Below are 17969 nucleotides of genomic sequence, written 5' to 3' on the forward strand. Positions count from 1 at the left end.
ATCAATTTTTAACTGATTGATGATTAATCTAGGTCAAGAAAATAACATTTTGATTTTTGTTTTGCTTTCAAGTCTTCTTAATACTGTCAAGTACCTGTAAGTACCATGATGTGTGAGTATTTAGTTATTTACTAGAGTGGATAGGAAGGTTTGGCCCTCAGAGACTATGGACAGAGTAGAATGACTGTGAATCTTAATTTATTCATTTAACAATATCTTTAAACACTATTTGCCCAGCAAAGCATTCACCACAAAGTTCAGACATGGCTGAATAAACGTATCACATTCTTGTAAAGATTCAGAACTGTATCTTTCATTGTCTTTGGTCATGCATAATTATGCAGGAGCCAGGAGCATGAAAGTATGTGGGCAAAATCGCCATATACCACTGTTTGTGAAATATTTAGCAATCTATCACATTTTTTAAACTCGAGTTCTAGAAAATTGAGTTCTTTGAAAAAATAGCCTTCAACTTAGCTATGCTGTTTTTTTATGGAACTCGAGTTCCAAGAACTCGAGTTACATCAGCTGTTTTCCATGGAACTCAAGTTTGTGAAACTTGAGTTACACGGGAAACTCGAGTTTCACAATCTCAAGTTTTAAAAAAGTAGTAAATCCTTAATTATTTCGTAAACAGTAGTAGATCCATACATATTTTTCCAAACAAGGGTACTTGGCCATTTTGGTCGAAAGTATGTCCAAAAATGGAGAATAAAAACTAGATTTTGAGAAGTATACAAGAAAAATAGAGTGGCCCTTCTTGTTTAATTACTTTGGTAAGCATTTTTCACAGATAAGCAGACATTTGGCGGCTTTAACTAGAGCAGGTCAGGACAAATGGGAATTTTATTAGTCAATGATACAATGATTACATTCAGGAATGAGAAGTTTTCCTAACTCTCTTATTAAAGACTATTTCCATCTCTGAAGAAATAAAAAGCAAAGAGTAAAAAAAACAGTAACAAATCAAATGAACTACATAGGACAATATAGTGGGTAATCATTGCTGTGGAATAAATATGACAATAGAATAATAAAATCTAGCTTGTCTATGAGTTCACTTGTACTCCTGTGTCATATGTTTCTCCAGCTTTCCAGTCTTGAGGTATGTTATTAATAGGAACAACCCATGACTGATCATCTTCATCAGCACCACTGAATAACATTCTTAGAGACAAAGGTCCGCTTGGGGGTGAGGTTGTGGTCCACACTGCTCCATAACTACGATCCAATAGCTTGCACCCAAAATTTTGAGTCTGCACATTTTGAAAAGTTTTTCATCAATAAAACAATTAACAATTATTATAATGTTGACACTAGTAGGAGATAGCTAAAAAGACAGGCTATATATATGGGCCATAGGTCAGGACATTATTATATGCAACCCCTTTTATGTAGTAATCTAGACTAGTTACTCAATTTCTCTCTTTTGTTCTTACAACAGATTATTTTTGAGAACAATTACTAAAATTTTTACTATATAGACCTTGCAAACTAATGTGTCAACTTTTAAACATAAACAAATTCAAATTTTTTTTATATTATGTTGTTGATGTGGCACCAATCACATTCATTGTTATAGTTTTAGCATTTTTGCCATTTCTATACCAACCTTATAACCCCATATTTTAATGCAATTTTCACCGAGTTAAACCGATTATTGTATGGAAGCAAGTGTTTGAAGAGAAAACAAAGTTGGCTCAATTCAAGACTGGATGGATGAAAGTTAACTGTAAGGAAGTGTATTACTACCTCACAAAGCTGCACAGCAGTGATATCTTTCCTGCCTTGTTGATACCATATGACAAAAGCCAAGTAATACGGGTAGTTACTGTTCTCATCTATCTTGATTGTTATGTTTTTGTTCGGGTAGCTGCATGAGACACTGTTGAAGAGAGAGAGAGAGAGAGAGAGAGAGAGAGATCCCTGAATTAGTCTACAGAGTTATTTGCCATGCTTTAAATAATCCATCAAATCAGAAGAAAAAATAAAAGAATATGCAATTTAATAAGGTCTACTGGTAAATGAGTAATGAAAATAACTTTATGCAATAATGTCTTTCATTCATAAGTTCCTCTATCTTGTTAATCAAGTATCAAAATTTAATTAATTTTAAAAGTGAAAGAGATATTATCTCAGGCTTAAATCTCTTTTCCCTTCTGCTTAAATTTTTTTTTTTTTAAGAAAGAATTTTTTTCTTAAAGTTGATCATATAGGTAGCCTAATACTAAAATATTATCTTACCGTCTGTAATCAATATCAACCACACCAAGGGAATACAGAGAAGCAGCTGAATCAGTAGTTTGTGCCATTCGGCCAAAGGCTCGTCTGCTCAAAATGAAGTCGGTGCGGTCACTTGAGCCTGAATCCGTTATAACTACGGTTACTCCTTTGTCTGAGCAGTAGGCCATGTTTGTGCATTTCACCTAGTGAAATGATTTTTTTCGTTAAGGAACATCAGAAATAAATTGAACCATTATTCATAGGTAAGCTAGCATGTGCTATAGGACTAAATATCATATCAAAAGAAACACAGCTTTAAAATCTGAGATAGATAGATGCTGCATCAACTCACCTGGTAGCAAGCGCCACAGCCAACACCATTTCTATAGAGGTCAGATGCAGCTGATACATCCCCTCCATTAATTGTTGCTCCAAAGGAACCAAACCCACATGCTCCTTCTGTAGTTCAATAAAAATGAAGAATAAGAATGCATGTCTAGTATGTACAGCAATATCAAAGTATGCCTTTTCTTTTTGTTTTTATTTAATTCTCTTACTATCTGTTCCTTGTTCATCAGAATTTGGGTAATAAGCTGCCCGAGAATGAATGAAAGGGTCGCTACTTGTTTGAGCTCCTGCCAGCGTTAGCATGAGAAGCAAAGTTGCAACAAGGGACAGAGGAGACCATAGAGAGAGAGCCATTATGGAATAAAAAGGATAGAAGGACGAAAGCACAAAAGACGAGGTGGTAGTGCATGAAGCCAAAGAGGCTTGTGGTATTTATAATGAACCAAAATCCACCTCCTACAGCATAGTAAACCTTACCAACCTTGACATTCTTCTAAAAAGCATTTTAATTTAGTGGGATTCGGTTAGTATTGTTTCTCAGCTACCTTATTAGACTTGGTAATAAGGTAGCTGAGAAACAAAATCTATAGAAAATATAGAAAAACTCTGCCTTCTGACCTTCCAAATTTTATTTGTACTTTTCCTCCTTGACAAAATCTTCTTGATTGAGTTAACAAAAGTCCTTCTTAAACCGTATTTGAGTGTGAAACATTCCTTTTCTACTTAATTAAGATTTATCAAATTAATATTCTATTAACAGTCAATGCTGATTACAAATTTTTTTTTTCACTCTATAAATTCTGCAGTTGTCATGGACTAATCGTTGTTCACATCAAAAGCATATTGCGGATAAGTATGCACAAGGTGGAGAATATTGGAATCTCTGAACTCAGCCAACTTGTAACATGCTAGTTATTTGACCACAACATACGATTGACCATGACATATATACCAAAACAATAAGTCTAACACAACAAATTTCACAACTACTGAGCTAATATGTTGTGATTGATGTATGATGTCAATAACTCAACGGAAGTCTTAGTGAAAGTAATGTTGCACTAATCACAATTTGCCATCTCAAAAAGTTGTGAAAAAAGTGTAAAATTTGTTGTGGTTGTAGCATTATTGATACCAAAATAAGTTGAAACCAAAGTTGAGTATTTTGAACGAGAAAATAAACAGTGGGTTTGCTTGAAATGAAAGTAAGAGGGACAGTTAGGTGCCTTTGCATTAGAGAACCAATGTTAGGCATCAATTGATGTTCCCACTTATGTTAAAGATCACATTAGGACCCTGATCCCTATGTGGAAGGTGCCAGGATACAGCCATCTCATTATGAGTTAAAATTGGCATGTTCCTCGAATTAATTTTTTATTCAACTCATCTTTAAAAGTGCTAAAGAAAACTAGAAAGCAGATCTTTCTCAGAGTTTCTTCTAAAACACGCCCCTAATGGTTCATTCATTGTCAATTAAATCTATATTCATCTCTTGGATTCACACATTGCAGAAGTAGTCTAGCTGAGCTGACTGGAATTTTGTTGACGGGCTCAAGAGTACCACGTTTACAGTATGCCGACATAGACTGACTTGAATTCCATCCGTTCAACCACATCATCCATGACATGGAATCCATTTTGAAATTTTGGACCCCCATCATAATTTCCATCTATTTTTATCAGTGAAAAATAAAAACCTTGCATTAAATTCATATCAATCTAAAGCTCTTAAGGGATTGTCAGAATATCTTTTCAGGGACATTGCTACATGTGAGTGCTTGAGGTGACATCTAACTAAGACTTGCACTGTGTAGATATGCATGAAATTGTGATGCAATCAATGCTTAAGATTCTTAAGTAAATTTTCTATCTTCATATATCAATAATTGTAAAATTCGAATTATATAACATAGGTTAGAGACACTCAATTGTTTTACTTTGAAAAGGAAACACGAAAAGTGGATTACCATGTAGCTTACAGTTTTATCAACCTATTAACTTTTGTTAAACGTGAGGATAATTTTTGAGGCCAGGGGAGCTGTAAGGGACCAGGAATTAGTTGTTGAGAGCATATACAACTAATACAAGATTATTCAAAGGTGTGTTGGTACAAGGGGCTGGTTTTATATATGTTACTCTTATGATTGCGTTTCCAAAGTGGGATGTGTCGTCATGCAAGAGTGAGCATCCAACCTCATAATATTATTTAATAGCATCATTTCAGGGTGTCGGTACGTATAGATACTTTTTTTTTTGGGATGGGAAGACTGCATAAATTAATATTGCTCTTGAAAGGTTACAGATACGTCATATAGAAATCTAGTTCAATGAAACAAGGGTTTTCCTTTATCCAAGCAGATAAATCAGCAATGCCTAAAACATGTTTTGTTAGAAGATGGGCTGGCCTATTGCCATGTCTACAGACATGAGACAGTATAGATACTAGATAATAGTACCCAAAATATATAACGAGGTATTCATACATTTCAGGGTTCAATTCTTTTCAGTTTTCAACACTATCTTTGAACTTCCAAGGCAGATTAGATATTAAATTTGCATCAGCGTAAACAAGATATATTCTTCTTTTTATATGGGTGACTGTAGAATGTGTCGGGGGTGGGGACGTTTGCTTCTTGGTAGAGAACTTGGCAGCCCCATGGGCCACGTTGTACTCTAGGTAGGCCTAGTCATTTGGGCTGTTAGGACTAAAGTCGAATCTTTTGGTTGAATATCGTAGAAAATGAAGGTTTTTTGGTAATATGGGCACTGTTAAAATTTATTTGAAAAAATGAGTAGAGAAGTGAATTTCGTTAATACCATTGCCGAAATTCTAAGAAAAAGTAAGAAAGAGGAGAGAGAAATAATGGGATGGGAGGGAGCGAGAGAGAAAGTAATTTCGATATTGGTGTTGCCAAAATACCAAAAAAAAAAAACTAACAAGTATTTCGGTAATTGTATTACCGAAATACTTTCCTCATGGCCCTATCTGCCCGTTAGTTTCATTTTCTAATTGTAAGTTTCTTTTTGAAAAAAAGGGTGTTAGTTTCAATTTCGAACTGTTAGTTTCTTTTTGAGAGAAGGGTAAAAATTTAAAAATCGGTGGTACCATAATAACATTAGGAAACTAAATATATTTATTCTAAAACTTGTAGATATTTTAAGTTTAAAAAAAAAAAGCACACTTTTTTTTTTATTTTTAATTCTATACTTTCTAAAAATTAATTGTGGGAGAGTCGGAGGACCAAGGAGGATTGGACGAGGGAATAATTTGCTTAGTCCAAACCTGAAGAGATAAATGTGCTCCGAGAATTTCACCCACCCGATGATGGAAACAAAATCAAGACAATTGGTGTCTTGTGGTGTTCCAGGGTATGGAAAAGGGGTGGCGATGGAGGCAAGGACGATCGGAGGAAGTTTCCTGGAAGGAACGCTTCCCTCCTCCGCATTGAATGCCCTGCACCAACCTTATCAGCTGCATTAATGAGGAAATGACCCTTAAACAGTAACGTCACAGCTAGCAGCCCCTTCCACCACCTTCAGCAAAGTTTTGATGGGACAAGTATACTTAAGAATGCCTGGAGGCATACAGGTGGAAGGCTAGAATGCAAAGAAGGGGGATATAAAAGGAAGGAAATCTCCCAAAAATAGAGAATGGAAATTTTCTCTAGGAAATAGAAAAATAAGAAAGTGAACAGTGCATTATCTCTTGTAGAACTTGAACAAAATATATATAAGAAACTAATCCTCTGACCTACCCAAGGAAAACATTTTTTTCTCATTCACTACTTGTGTTACACCTTTCTGTTACTCTGGGCTCTTCGGCCTTAGACATGAACTCAACTTAGAATTGCACTTGAAGTATTTTCCCACTCTCTAAAGAAAATTCTATTGTTTGGGCTTAGTTTGAAGGATAAGGTACCACTGTTCTCAGTGGGCTTGGGTCTTTACTTTCTGAGTACTTACATTAATAGTTATGACAATTAGGATGGTGGATTCGAACATTGAACATCTTATTTAGAGATATCAAAAGTGTCAATTAACATAACTCAATAAAATTAATTTTTTTAAAATTTTTTATTATAATTATAATTAGGGCTAATTACACTCTCTTCCCTTGAGATTTGGAGAAATGACACTCCACCAAAAACTTAAAAGGAAAAAACATGCATCTCCCTTGAGGTTTTGAAGAAACTAACACTTCAACCCAAACTTGAAGGAAAAAACACTTCCCTTTTAACATCCGATTAACCAAACTTTGTTAAATTAATATTAAAAATGTTGTGGACTAACTTGCCCTTTGCTTAAGGACAAGTTTTTAAGATTATCTTATTTCATAATTAAAATTCTTTGTTTTAATATTTTAATTAAAGTGTATTTTAAAATATTAAGTATGAATTTTGCTTATTATTTTTTTTTCTTTTTTTTTTCAACAAGTTATGAAGAGATTTTTCATTGCAAGTGTTTTGATGCTCGATAAATTTTGCATTTTTATTCTAAATTTATTAGTTTTTTTTTTTTTTTTTACTAACAATAGTTAAAGTTTTGTAAATAAATTATTATAAAAATTTAGAATATTTCATTACTAGTATAAACAAAAAGGAAAGGAGTGTTAGTTTCTTCAAACCTCAAGAGAGTGGTGTGTTTTTTCCCTTTAGGTTTCGGGTGGAGTGTCATTTCTCCCAATCTCAAGGGAATGGAGTGTAATTCGCCCTAATTATAATTATAATAAAAATTAAATTAAAAAAAAAATTATCGAGTTATGTTAATCGACACTTTTGATATCTCTAAAGAAGATGTTCAATGTTCAAATCCACCATCCTAATTGTCATAATTATTAATTTTAGAAAGTATAGAAAAAAATGTATACTTTTTTAAAAACTTAAAATATCTACTAATTTTAGAATAGACATATTTAGTTTCCTAATATCATTATCAAGTCATATGGCAGTTTACAGGTTGGTTAACAGTAGATTCGTAGAAGGAAATTGAAACTAACGGGCAATAGGGAAATTTAAGTGGGCCAAGGAAAGTATTTCGGTAATACAATTACAGAAACACTTGTCAAATTTTTTTTTTTTGGTGGTATTTCAGCAACACGAATACCAAAATTACTTTTTTTTCTTTCCCATCGCATCGTTTTTCTCCCACCTTTCCTTTTTTTTTTTTTTTTTTAAATTTCGACAATAGTATTACTGAAATTTGATTTCTTTTTATTTTTCTAAAATAAATTTGAATAATTCTCATATCATAAATAAACTTAATTTAATACAAATATTCAGCCAAAAAACTCCACAATTCTAATATGCTTTTTTGAACTCTGTTATTACAAAGTAAATATAAGGGTCTATTAGATTTGGTATCCGATTCCAAAGCCAAAGACGACAAACAAGGCTGAAGGATATTGGCCCTTCACAGGAGGGGCTAAGAGAGTATTGATTTATAAACAACTGACGTGGTCAAAATTTTCTAATGGATATAATACAAAATATAATCAATACGAAGTTTAAATGTTTAGCTAAAAATATCTTAGTACCAATCTAGTAGTATTACTTTTACACTGCTCTATTCCACATAGTGAAAAACTTCATTTTGCTTCGTTATGTTTGGCTTGGAGAGATTCCTCCTTGCGTCTGTTGTAATCCAAAATGATATTGTGTAATTGCTATTTTTCTTTAATGAAAGTTCTTTTGATCTGATTCACAAAAAAAAAAAAAAAACTATTGTAGCAATGTACTTTTACTGTGTGGTTTCAATATGCCATGGGGAGTAATGTTTGCAATGGGCCAGTGGACCCTGTAGAAGTAGAACGATATGAACAAATTCGCTTATTTTGGAATTCCAACCTTAATAGAGATCTGCCTAGGGATTCATTTCATAGATAATTAGAGTTTTTCACTCACTATGCAAATCCGCTAGGAGAAAAACAAACTTTGGTTTGATTTAAATTGATTACAGACAGGAAATCTAGGTAAGGCTCTAGCTGGGACTTCACTCGGGCATGGTTAAGAGGCTGACTAGAGCCATTGGTTGTTGTGAAGTGAGTGGTTAATGCTAATTCTTTTAACAAAATATTAGTACATTTTTTCTGGGCTGATTGCAAGAAGTTGCTAAGAAAGAGTTTCCAAACGTTACTCCAAAACTGGTATAGGGAAGTGAACCAATGTGATGGGACTATTTTAAGAAAATTTTGATGAATTTTTATGAAAAATGTAAAAAGTTATCCAAAAAATCAAAATATTTTTTTTTCTCATAAAAGATTTTTAAAAATATTTCCTAAACTAATGCACTTAGGACATCCATTAATTTTACCCAATTTTAAATAGGAAATGCAAACTACTAGGACAGGCTTACCAAAACTTCTATGACTATCTTTTAGTTCTAATTACATCAAAAAAAAAAAAAAAGTTCTAATTAATCTTAGACTTAGCATTGGCACCACTAACCTTACTCTAATTAGAAAATGGGGATTCAAATTTAAGTATTCATTCTTCTCACATGAATTGTGGGTCCTACCATAAATTTAATTAATGAGACTCACAGTTATGTGAGAATAAGAAGTACACATTTATAGTACTCCGAGATTACTCAATAATTACCTCGATATACCACTAACTAAACGGCTTTTAATGGCACCATTCACTTACTGTCCTCCTTCATAAAAGACCTGGACAATACCACTTAACTAAACGGCTTTTGATATGTCCGAAGGTTGATTGACACATATTATGTATGGTGGTCAGTAGTACTGAAGTAGTATTAATATTGAGAGAATTCCCTGGATAATAAACATGTAGAAATCTGAATCAGACAATCCACGTACGAGTCATATGCAACAAAAAAAAAAATGGAAGCAACTTAAACAATGCTTTAGATTAGATTTGGTTCATCTATGGGAGATTTCACTTTATTTCAATGTGATTGGCTAAATGGTACTAAATGCATGAATTTGAATAAAAATGTGAACACTTTTTTCGTCAGCTTCCTGGTAAGTAAATATTTTGTTCAGTCTTTACACAAATCATATCACTTGCCATTTTCTTCTTCGATGAAACTAAACGTTGTTTTTTTTTTTTCCTCTTCCTAAATGTGTGTAATTCAGATTCTTTGTACCAGCCACCAGGGAAATCTTTCCTAAGGTTAAAAGTTTTATTTTAATGAATGTCCCTACAGGGCAATCTTTCCAGCCTAGGTATGATATCATCTGTGAAAAAAAAAAAAAAAAAAAAAAAAAAAGAGAAAAAAGAAGGGGATTAATAGTCAATGCTGCACAGCAAATTTCATTACTTTTAATGAGGTAAACTATGATTACTAATCATTGATTAGCATAATATGAGTAATTATTGGGTATTCCTAAAGTATCATAAATGCACATTTCTCTTCTCACATAACTGTGAGTTTCACTAATTAAATTTATAGTGGGACTCACAATTCATGTGAGAGAGGAGAGTACACATTTATAGTACTCTCGGAATATTTAATAATTTTTCACATAATAGTATCACTTTACATGGGATGGGATCACTACTAACATGATTTTTAGGATTAATTACTATTTTGGTCTTGTTATTTGTCCTTTGTATTAAAATGGTTCACAACGTTTTAAATATGTCAGCATAGTCTTTAACCCTTTTAGGGACTAAAAATTGGTTATTATACAGCAATCACAGTAGGTCACTTTGACCGTTGTAAAATTTGATAGGGTCAAATGTTGTTATGTTGGCAAATTCGAACTAAAACACAATTTTTGATGTTTTAGTTTTGAAGATCTATGTTGAAGATACAAGAAAACAACTCAAAAAATTGCTCAAAACAGTGAAGAATTGATACCTTGACTCTGCTTGATACTCGTCTTATCGAAGTTTAATGAACCTTAACTCCCTCGAGCTATGAGATTTTGATTTGAAAATTTCAATTTGACCTAGCCCACTTGGGACTTGTGCACTAGAGTTTCCAAAGGAATAAACAAATACTAGTGGACCTTCACCATAAAGAGAACACATGCATATTGTGAGAAGTTATTGTGACATTGTACTCCTTTGGTTTCTTGTACCGAGTTACTTCTGGTTCACTATTTGAAGCATGTTTTCTTGCAAAGATCTATGCACCAAAAACTACTGCAATAAAGCTGTTGTTTTGGTGAAGTTAGTCACGGATTGGGGATTCATGCACATCGAATAAGGTCAAAAAAGAGTAGTTCAATTGGGTTAGAATGGCGTTTAGATAGTTCAGTAAGTTCTATTGTAGATAGATATTTTGAGATCAATTATAATCCTTGTATTTCTCACATCAATCTTTGTTAGAAGGTTTTTCAATGAGTTGTGGCCTATATATAACTTTCTGGGGTTTCCTTATCGTGACTAGTGCCAAATTTATTTTTCACAGCATTAAACTCTAGATTGCTGATGTAGTTATACTTTAAATTGAATCTTGCATAATTTGGATTAATTAGTCAACTTTGAGTACTTGGTTAATTCAACTCTAATCAATTTATAACCCAACATAATTTATAATGAAATTTGTTGTGGTTATTATTATAAACAAGTAAAGAACTAGCAACAAATAAAAACAAACAAACAAAAGAACAATGTGGTATAAACACACAGTTTTCTCAACAAATTTTGTACTGATTGAGTTGGAAAAATATTGGGTACTAACTTTCCACCTAGACAATTGTGAATTTTGTGTACCTCTAGTCTGTTTCATAAAAAAGGGAGTGAAGTAGCAAACTTCTTTATTATCTTTATTATCGGAGTTGTGCTAGAACCACAAAAAATGACACAATTTTATGCTACACATTGTCACGTGGCGACTTGGCACAAAATTGTGCCATTGGAATTCAAATAAAACGTGTAAAAACTAGAAAGTAGAAGCTGGTGGAAACTAGAAAGAGAGGCATTGATGTGTCTGCGATTGGTTTGCTTGGTGTAGAGGGCTCCCTCATTTCCTGGAAACTAAAAAGTCTAGCCGACGCGTGAAATAAGTGAAGTACCGATTCTGTCATAATAAACACCACAAATAATAGCTTTTCTTTTTATGACTAATCCCTTCACTCTTGCTTATTCTTATTTGTTGCCAACCCTTTCATTTTGTATGTGTTTGAATACTGTATAATATTTAAAAAGTAGTAATTTTTTTATATGAAAATAAGATCATCTAAACTCTTGAAAATTGAGTGGATACTATTGTTGGTTTGAAAATTTTAGAAGAGGAAATTGGTAGTTGGAGACCATTATCCTCAGTAGCAAAATCATGATTTTAGTAAAGGGGGACCAAAATTAAAGGACATAATTGGGAGAAAAATTAATCCTAAAAACATTAATCCATATTAATAAAAAATTATATAATAAAAAATTCTTACAAAATATAAATATAAATATAAATGTAAATTGTAATTTATTTTTTATACCTAGTTTAATTTACATAGTTGCTTTCAACGATTTTTCATACTTTTGAAATTGCTTCATGATTATCTTTTTCCCAATAATTTGATTACTCAAAATAAATTCAGAAAATAAGTCAATATAAAAGTGTTAAAGAGTATAATAATATGTCTAAGAAGTTGTATACTTAGTGTCTTGATAGCTTCAAAAAATTTAAGTAGAATTCAATCTTCTTTCTCTATTTATTTTTAATTATTAAAATTTGGTTCATGGCAAAAACTTACAATTTGAAATGATAATGGAGTCAAAAAATAAATTGAAAAGAGTTAAGCGAAGGGCTGGAGGCATTAAGGATTTAGTGCCTTAAGAAAATAAGATAGAAATAGTGATTAAAAAAAATATTTTGGGTTAAAATAAAGGACTTATTATTTTGAGTTTCAAGTGTCGTGATAAAACCGTTTTACTTTGAAATGAAAGAGTGTCATGAATGGAATATAGAAGGTTCAATTTCAATTGTAAATTTGTAATAACCCCAATAGGTTGGCTAAGTGGTTCTTAAGCCTTCATGATATCCTTGAGATCTTAAGTTTGAAATCTCTTAACAGCATCTTGGAACTACCTTATGAGATTTCTCTGTAATAACCTAGTGTGTGTAGGACAAAGAGACCGCACATACTCAAGAAAATAATTAGATATTCGAAAAAGTCTAGATAATCTTGTTTGTAAAAAAAATCAAAAATCAAAAATCAAAATGACTATTATTTCTTTTGCAAAAGTTTTATTTGTCAAGATGACAAAGTAACATAATAATTATATATATAGTATATAGGTTGCCCCCTTGGGCCTTGGCTCCGCCACCCAGTCATCAATTTTTGCTTTCTACATTGCAATGCTAAAGCTAAAAAAATTGACAATGATTCCTTGGATTTTTGCTAAAGCTAAAAAAATTAACAATTCTCTCCACAAAGTCTCACCCAACAACAACAACATTGACAATGATTCCTTGGATTTTTGTTAGATTCACACTGTAGGCGGCAAATTCGCTGGATTCGAGTCGATTGTGGCCAATTGACTCAGCCAGTGGCTGTTTGTAGCAACATTTGACATTGAACCTATTAGATTTGTGCATATTGTGGCAATGAAGGCTGTTGGGTTTGAGGATTTGTGTTGATTTGCTTTGGGTTTGGATGATTTGGTAGGTTTGATAAAAAAAATATATATAGAAAGAATAAACAAATAATATTTTAATAATAGAGTGGAGAAAATAAAATTAGAGAGTTAGTTGGTGGATTTATTAAAAAAGTAGTTAGTTAATGGAAAAAGGTTTAACTATAAAATTGGTTGTAGTCTAAGTCTAAAGTTACAAACTTACTTAATAAAATAAACATTACTACATATTTTGAAAATCTAACCGTTGTATTGCATGTTATTTGCGCTCTTAATACTTATGTCAAATTTTGTGTCAATCAAATGTTATTTATTATATGATCTACAACCTTATATTTTATACATAATTTTAAATTACAAAAACTTGTAATTTAAACAATTTATTGATGACATAGCTATTGATATTTAATTTTTTAGAAATTTTACAAGCATGGAAAATATAAGAAAAATATGTAATTCAATGGTAAATTTGTCAAAATTCACATTCAATAAAAAGTTATTGAGTAAGCTAGATCTAATTTTGTAACTAAATTTTGTCCTCAGTTCAAATAAAAAATGGGATTTCAAGCGAAATTTTTGCTTGCACTATATAAAGAGATCATTCTGAATGCATACAGGAAAAAAGTTATCAAGTTGCGTTTTCCTACACTTTAATCAAGGTTAGTGTAAATTAGGGATGTGCATGGGTCGGGTTAAGGGGATTTTTTGACCCAACTCATCATGGTGGGTAAAAAAAAAAAAAAAACCCAACCCAACCCATCACATAAGTCCAACCCAACCCACATGGGTTAGGTTGGGTTGGGTTGAACCCATGGGTTGGATAAATTTATTATTATTATTATTAAATTGAGTAGAAAAAAATATAAATATAAATATATTAAAAAAACCAAAGATTAGTATCAATGTAACTCTTTAAAGGCAAAAAACACTAGTGACTAAACAACAATATTAATTTACAAGGGTTTATGTGAGCTAATTGGCTTTTATATAGGATAGGAAGAGCTAATTATTTTAAAAAATTTATTAATTATATAATATATTTTAAATATTTAAGTAAATATATGAGTAGGTCAGGTTGGGTTTGGCGGGTTTGGAATTTTATGATCCAAACCCAACCTGACCCACTATCAAAAAAAATTTTGTAACCCAACCCAACTCACCAAGCCCTAAAAACTGACTCAACCCGACGGGTTGGGTTGGGTTGGGTCGAGTCAGTTTTGGCGGGTTAGCGGGTTGGCTGCACACCCAAATTAACCTTTTTTTTTTTTTTTTTCCTCTTAATAAACATTAGAAATCTCCCATTTTTTTTCTTTAGAAACAATAAAGATTAGAAATCAGTTTTCCTTATTTATGCTCTAGAGGGAAAAACAGAAATTTAAGATTATATAAAATATCACAACTGTCTATGTCGCAGATTATGAGTGGTGGAAAAAAAATGATAAATTTATGTGAAAGTAACAAACAATCCTTCCCAATTTGATACATAAAATAATTATAGTAAATATTATTGTATTTATGTGATACTATTACTAGAACTACTTCCGAGAAAAAACATTACCTCTTAAAATTGTGTGAAATTGGAAACCTCAGTGGAGTCCCATAATATTGTCAAACGTTTTGGGCAGATATTTCAAATTCGGGTAATATACTTATTACCAAAAAAACGAATATAGAAAGAGAATACGAAACCCACTCGCATTTTGCTTCTGTGGTAGATTCTCTGCACTTATTCCTCTTCATATACATTTCTATTTTTCCTGATAAATATTATTAAATACTTATTATTCTCATCTTCCATAATAGTCCCTCCTTCTCTTCGATTCGATCTGCACCCAACCCAGCAAGTACCCATTTCTCAAAAACAAGTTTTGGCAAAGAAAAAACCTTCTATAATCATCCACCTCAGCCCATCAAGCAATGACAGCCTCAGTTGGTGAAAATTGTGTAGAGAGGTAAACTTTCTATCTCTCTTTGTGCTTTGATGTGATCTGGGTTCTTCATAATTCTTCGAATTTTGTATGTACACACACCCCCATTCATGGACTACTTTTGGAGTTTTTTATTTATTTTTATTTTGGTTGCAATGCACTGTCGATTTATATTACTTCCATATATTTGGTAGATGTTGTGTTTTTGTGTCCTGTTACATATGTTATGGCACTGTTATGTGCCATATGATTATTGTCGTACTTATCATGGAACATTCTGGTTTTTAATGCATTCTAATGTGCTTTTCATGATTGCGCTAATGCTTAACTTTTAGAAATTCCCATTAGTTTGGATACTCAAAATCGAAAATTTCCTCATACCTGTTCATTGTTCATCATTATTTTCTAGCTAGATTTGGAATTGAGTGAGACTCCATGTTTTCGTCCTTGTTTTTTTTTTTTTTTTTTTTTTTTTCTCTTATGTGCTAGTGTTGTTAACTCTGCCTGTGAATGGATATACTTTCTCTTCATGTGGTTTGATTGCAAATCAGATGCTGTTCCTTATTCTTCCTCCTGTGGTTTGTTTGGATATTTTGCCTCTGATGATCAATTATCAAACATTATGGTTAATGCTGAATCGATGCTAAAGCATAGCAAGTTTTCGTTGTTGCAAAAATGTCGATTTTTCTTTTTGATCAACCAGAGTTTGTTTATTTATTATTTTGAAAGTTCAAAAGCTCTATAGTTTGTATTTCATGGGGAGGGATTTTTCAAAGTTCGTGCTTCCTTTCTGTCTGAAAATATATGGTGTGTCCTATTGGAAGGTAAGTGGAAGGTAACACCAGAATTCACTTCATGAAAAACAAGTCCGAACTTTTATCTTTACCAAAATATCTATGATGTAGTTACCATAGACTGATAGAATGCTAGAATCCATTGTCATAGCAGTTGATCCATCATGCACATAACACAATTGTCAATTTCTGTTTGTTTTCGCATGTGATTTGGGGGTATGTACTTTGTTGATGGAAATGAATCAATTTCAGTAGCATTTATTTTTTGATTGTACCAATTCATGTCCTGGCTTCTATGACAACCATTAGATATGAAACTTTACAGGTTTCATAGATTGTGCCATTTAGAATGATGCCTTGACTAAGATACTAAGATCTCCACATGTTGCCATTGAAGATACATTTTAGGTGTTACTGGATTCTGTGTACTGTGTCAAGATGGAGTTGCCTACCATGTTAGCTTTGAATTTTGATTGGGAACCACCATCTAATGGTTCCCCTTTAATCTTGATAGGCTGCTCTTTCAAATATTTTAACGCACTTTAATTGCAATGTTTTCCTTCTTTTCTTATAAAGTTATGTCATTTGGTTTTGCTTTTGCTTTAATGTTTTCATTTTTGGAACCAGCAAAACTACTCTCGCTGAACTTGCTCCGCTTCAAGCAGTGCTATTTGACATAGATGGAACTATATGTGATTCTGATCCACTCCACCACTATGCCTTCCGTGAAATGCTTCAAGAGGTACAGTTTCTCTCTCTACCTTATTAAGAGAGAGAGTCTCAAAAAGGTTTCTTTTAATTTCTCCAAATAAAATCCTTGAGGAAAAAATTTCACATTCAGGGTCTGTTTGAGATTCGCTTATTTTGCTAAAACTGAAAACTTTTTGCTAAAGATATTATAAATAATGGTAAAAGTTAGCTGAAATAGTACAGTAGGACCCGTGAATAGTACCAAAAAATGTAGTGGAGCCTATAAATAGTAGCAAAAATAAGCTGAATAGTAAAATAAGTTGACAAAAATAAGTGTTGCCAAATGCATACTCACCATGACAAAGGGATGTTGACATAGTTGCGTAGCCAAAAAATGCTCAAAACTTTTACGAACTTTATTTGAACAGTAGTAGTGGAGGATTAACAGAAATTGAATTGGTTCACAGATTGGTTTCAATGGAGGGGTGCCAATTACTGAGGAATTCTTTGTCGATCATATTGCCGGCAAGCATAATGATGATATTGCTGAGTTTCTCTTCCCTGATGATATTCAACGGGGCTTGAAGTTTGTAGATGATAAGGAAGCCATGTTTCGGAGGTACATTTTACTTCTCCAGTAATTTGAATTTCTTCAAGTTCCAATGATTTGATTTCTTGATGAAATGACACAGATTGGCCCCAGAACAGTTGAAGCCTGTGAATGGCCTATATAAAGTGAAAAAATGGATTGAAGACCGTGGAATTAAACGGGCTGCAGTTACCAATGCTCCAAGAGCAAATGCTGAACTCATGATCTCAAGCCTTGGCCTGTCAGACTTTTTTGAAGCTCTTATTGTCGGAAGTGAATGTGAACATGCCAAGCCACACCCAGATCCCTACTTGAAGGCGCTTGAATTAATCAACGTATCAAAGGATCACACTTTCATATTTGAGGTCTGCTTTCTTCTCAGGTTATGTACTTTTTAGAAGTTAGTGTCCTGAGCACTCCCTGAAATTGGTATTTGTTCTTTCTTTGCTCCACTAGGATTCTGTTTCAGGAATAAAAGCTGGAGTGGCCGCTGGGATGCCAGTTGTTGGTATAGCTACCAGAAATCCAGAACACTTACTGATGGAAGCAAAGCCAGTCTTCCTTATAAAGGATTATGAGGATCCAAAATTGTGGGCAGCCTTAGAAGAGCTTGATAAGAAATGAGGTATTTCTACAGAAGCAGGTTGAAACATTTGCAGTAGTGGGTTGAAACATTTATAGAAACTTCATTGGTAAACTCAAAACTGTTAAATAATTCTGTTGTAGAGGAGCCTTTTGGTCCTTCACTGGTAGCTGCTGGACCTGCGATTGACATATTATTACTCAAGTCAATGATTAGTTATGAGATTTATGTCATATCTTATCTATAAAAAATATTAGATTTATGCAA

General features: G+C 32.8%; 2 protein-coding genes across 2 annotated transcripts; one reads left to right on the forward strand and one right to left on the reverse strand.

Annotated features, from left to right (window-relative positions):
* Positions 1–828: 828 nt before the first annotated feature.
* On the reverse strand, positions 829–2959 carry LOC112003031 (expansin-like B1). The gene is made up of 5 exons (XM_024035202.2): positions 2781–2959; positions 2576–2682; positions 2245–2426; positions 1753–1885; positions 829–1256 (listed from the first exon to the last, which is right to left on the reverse strand). Exons 1-5 carry the CDS (start codon positions 2923–2925, stop codon positions 1050–1052), a joined length of 774 nt encoding a protein of 257 aa, XP_023890970.1. The 5' UTR covers positions 2926–2959; the 3' UTR covers positions 829–1049.
* An 11852-nt stretch (positions 2960–14811) lies between these two features.
* LOC111999063 (haloacid dehalogenase-like hydrolase domain-containing protein Sgpp) lies at positions 14812–17969 on the forward strand. Its single transcript, XM_065772470.1, has 5 exons — positions 14812–15070; positions 16468–16582; positions 16998–17149; positions 17223–17484; positions 17576–17969. Exons 1-5 carry the CDS (start codon positions 15036–15038, stop codon positions 17741–17743), a joined length of 732 nt encoding a protein of 243 aa, XP_065628542.1. The 5' UTR covers positions 14812–15035; the 3' UTR covers positions 17744–17969.

The sequence above is a fragment of the Quercus suber genome, unplaced genomic scaffold (assembly GCF_002906115.3).
Source record: "Quercus suber isolate HL8 unplaced genomic scaffold, Cork oak 2.0 scaffold_59, whole genome shotgun sequence".
Classification (NCBI taxonomy): Eukaryota; Viridiplantae; Streptophyta; class Magnoliopsida; order Fagales; family Fagaceae; genus Quercus; species Quercus suber.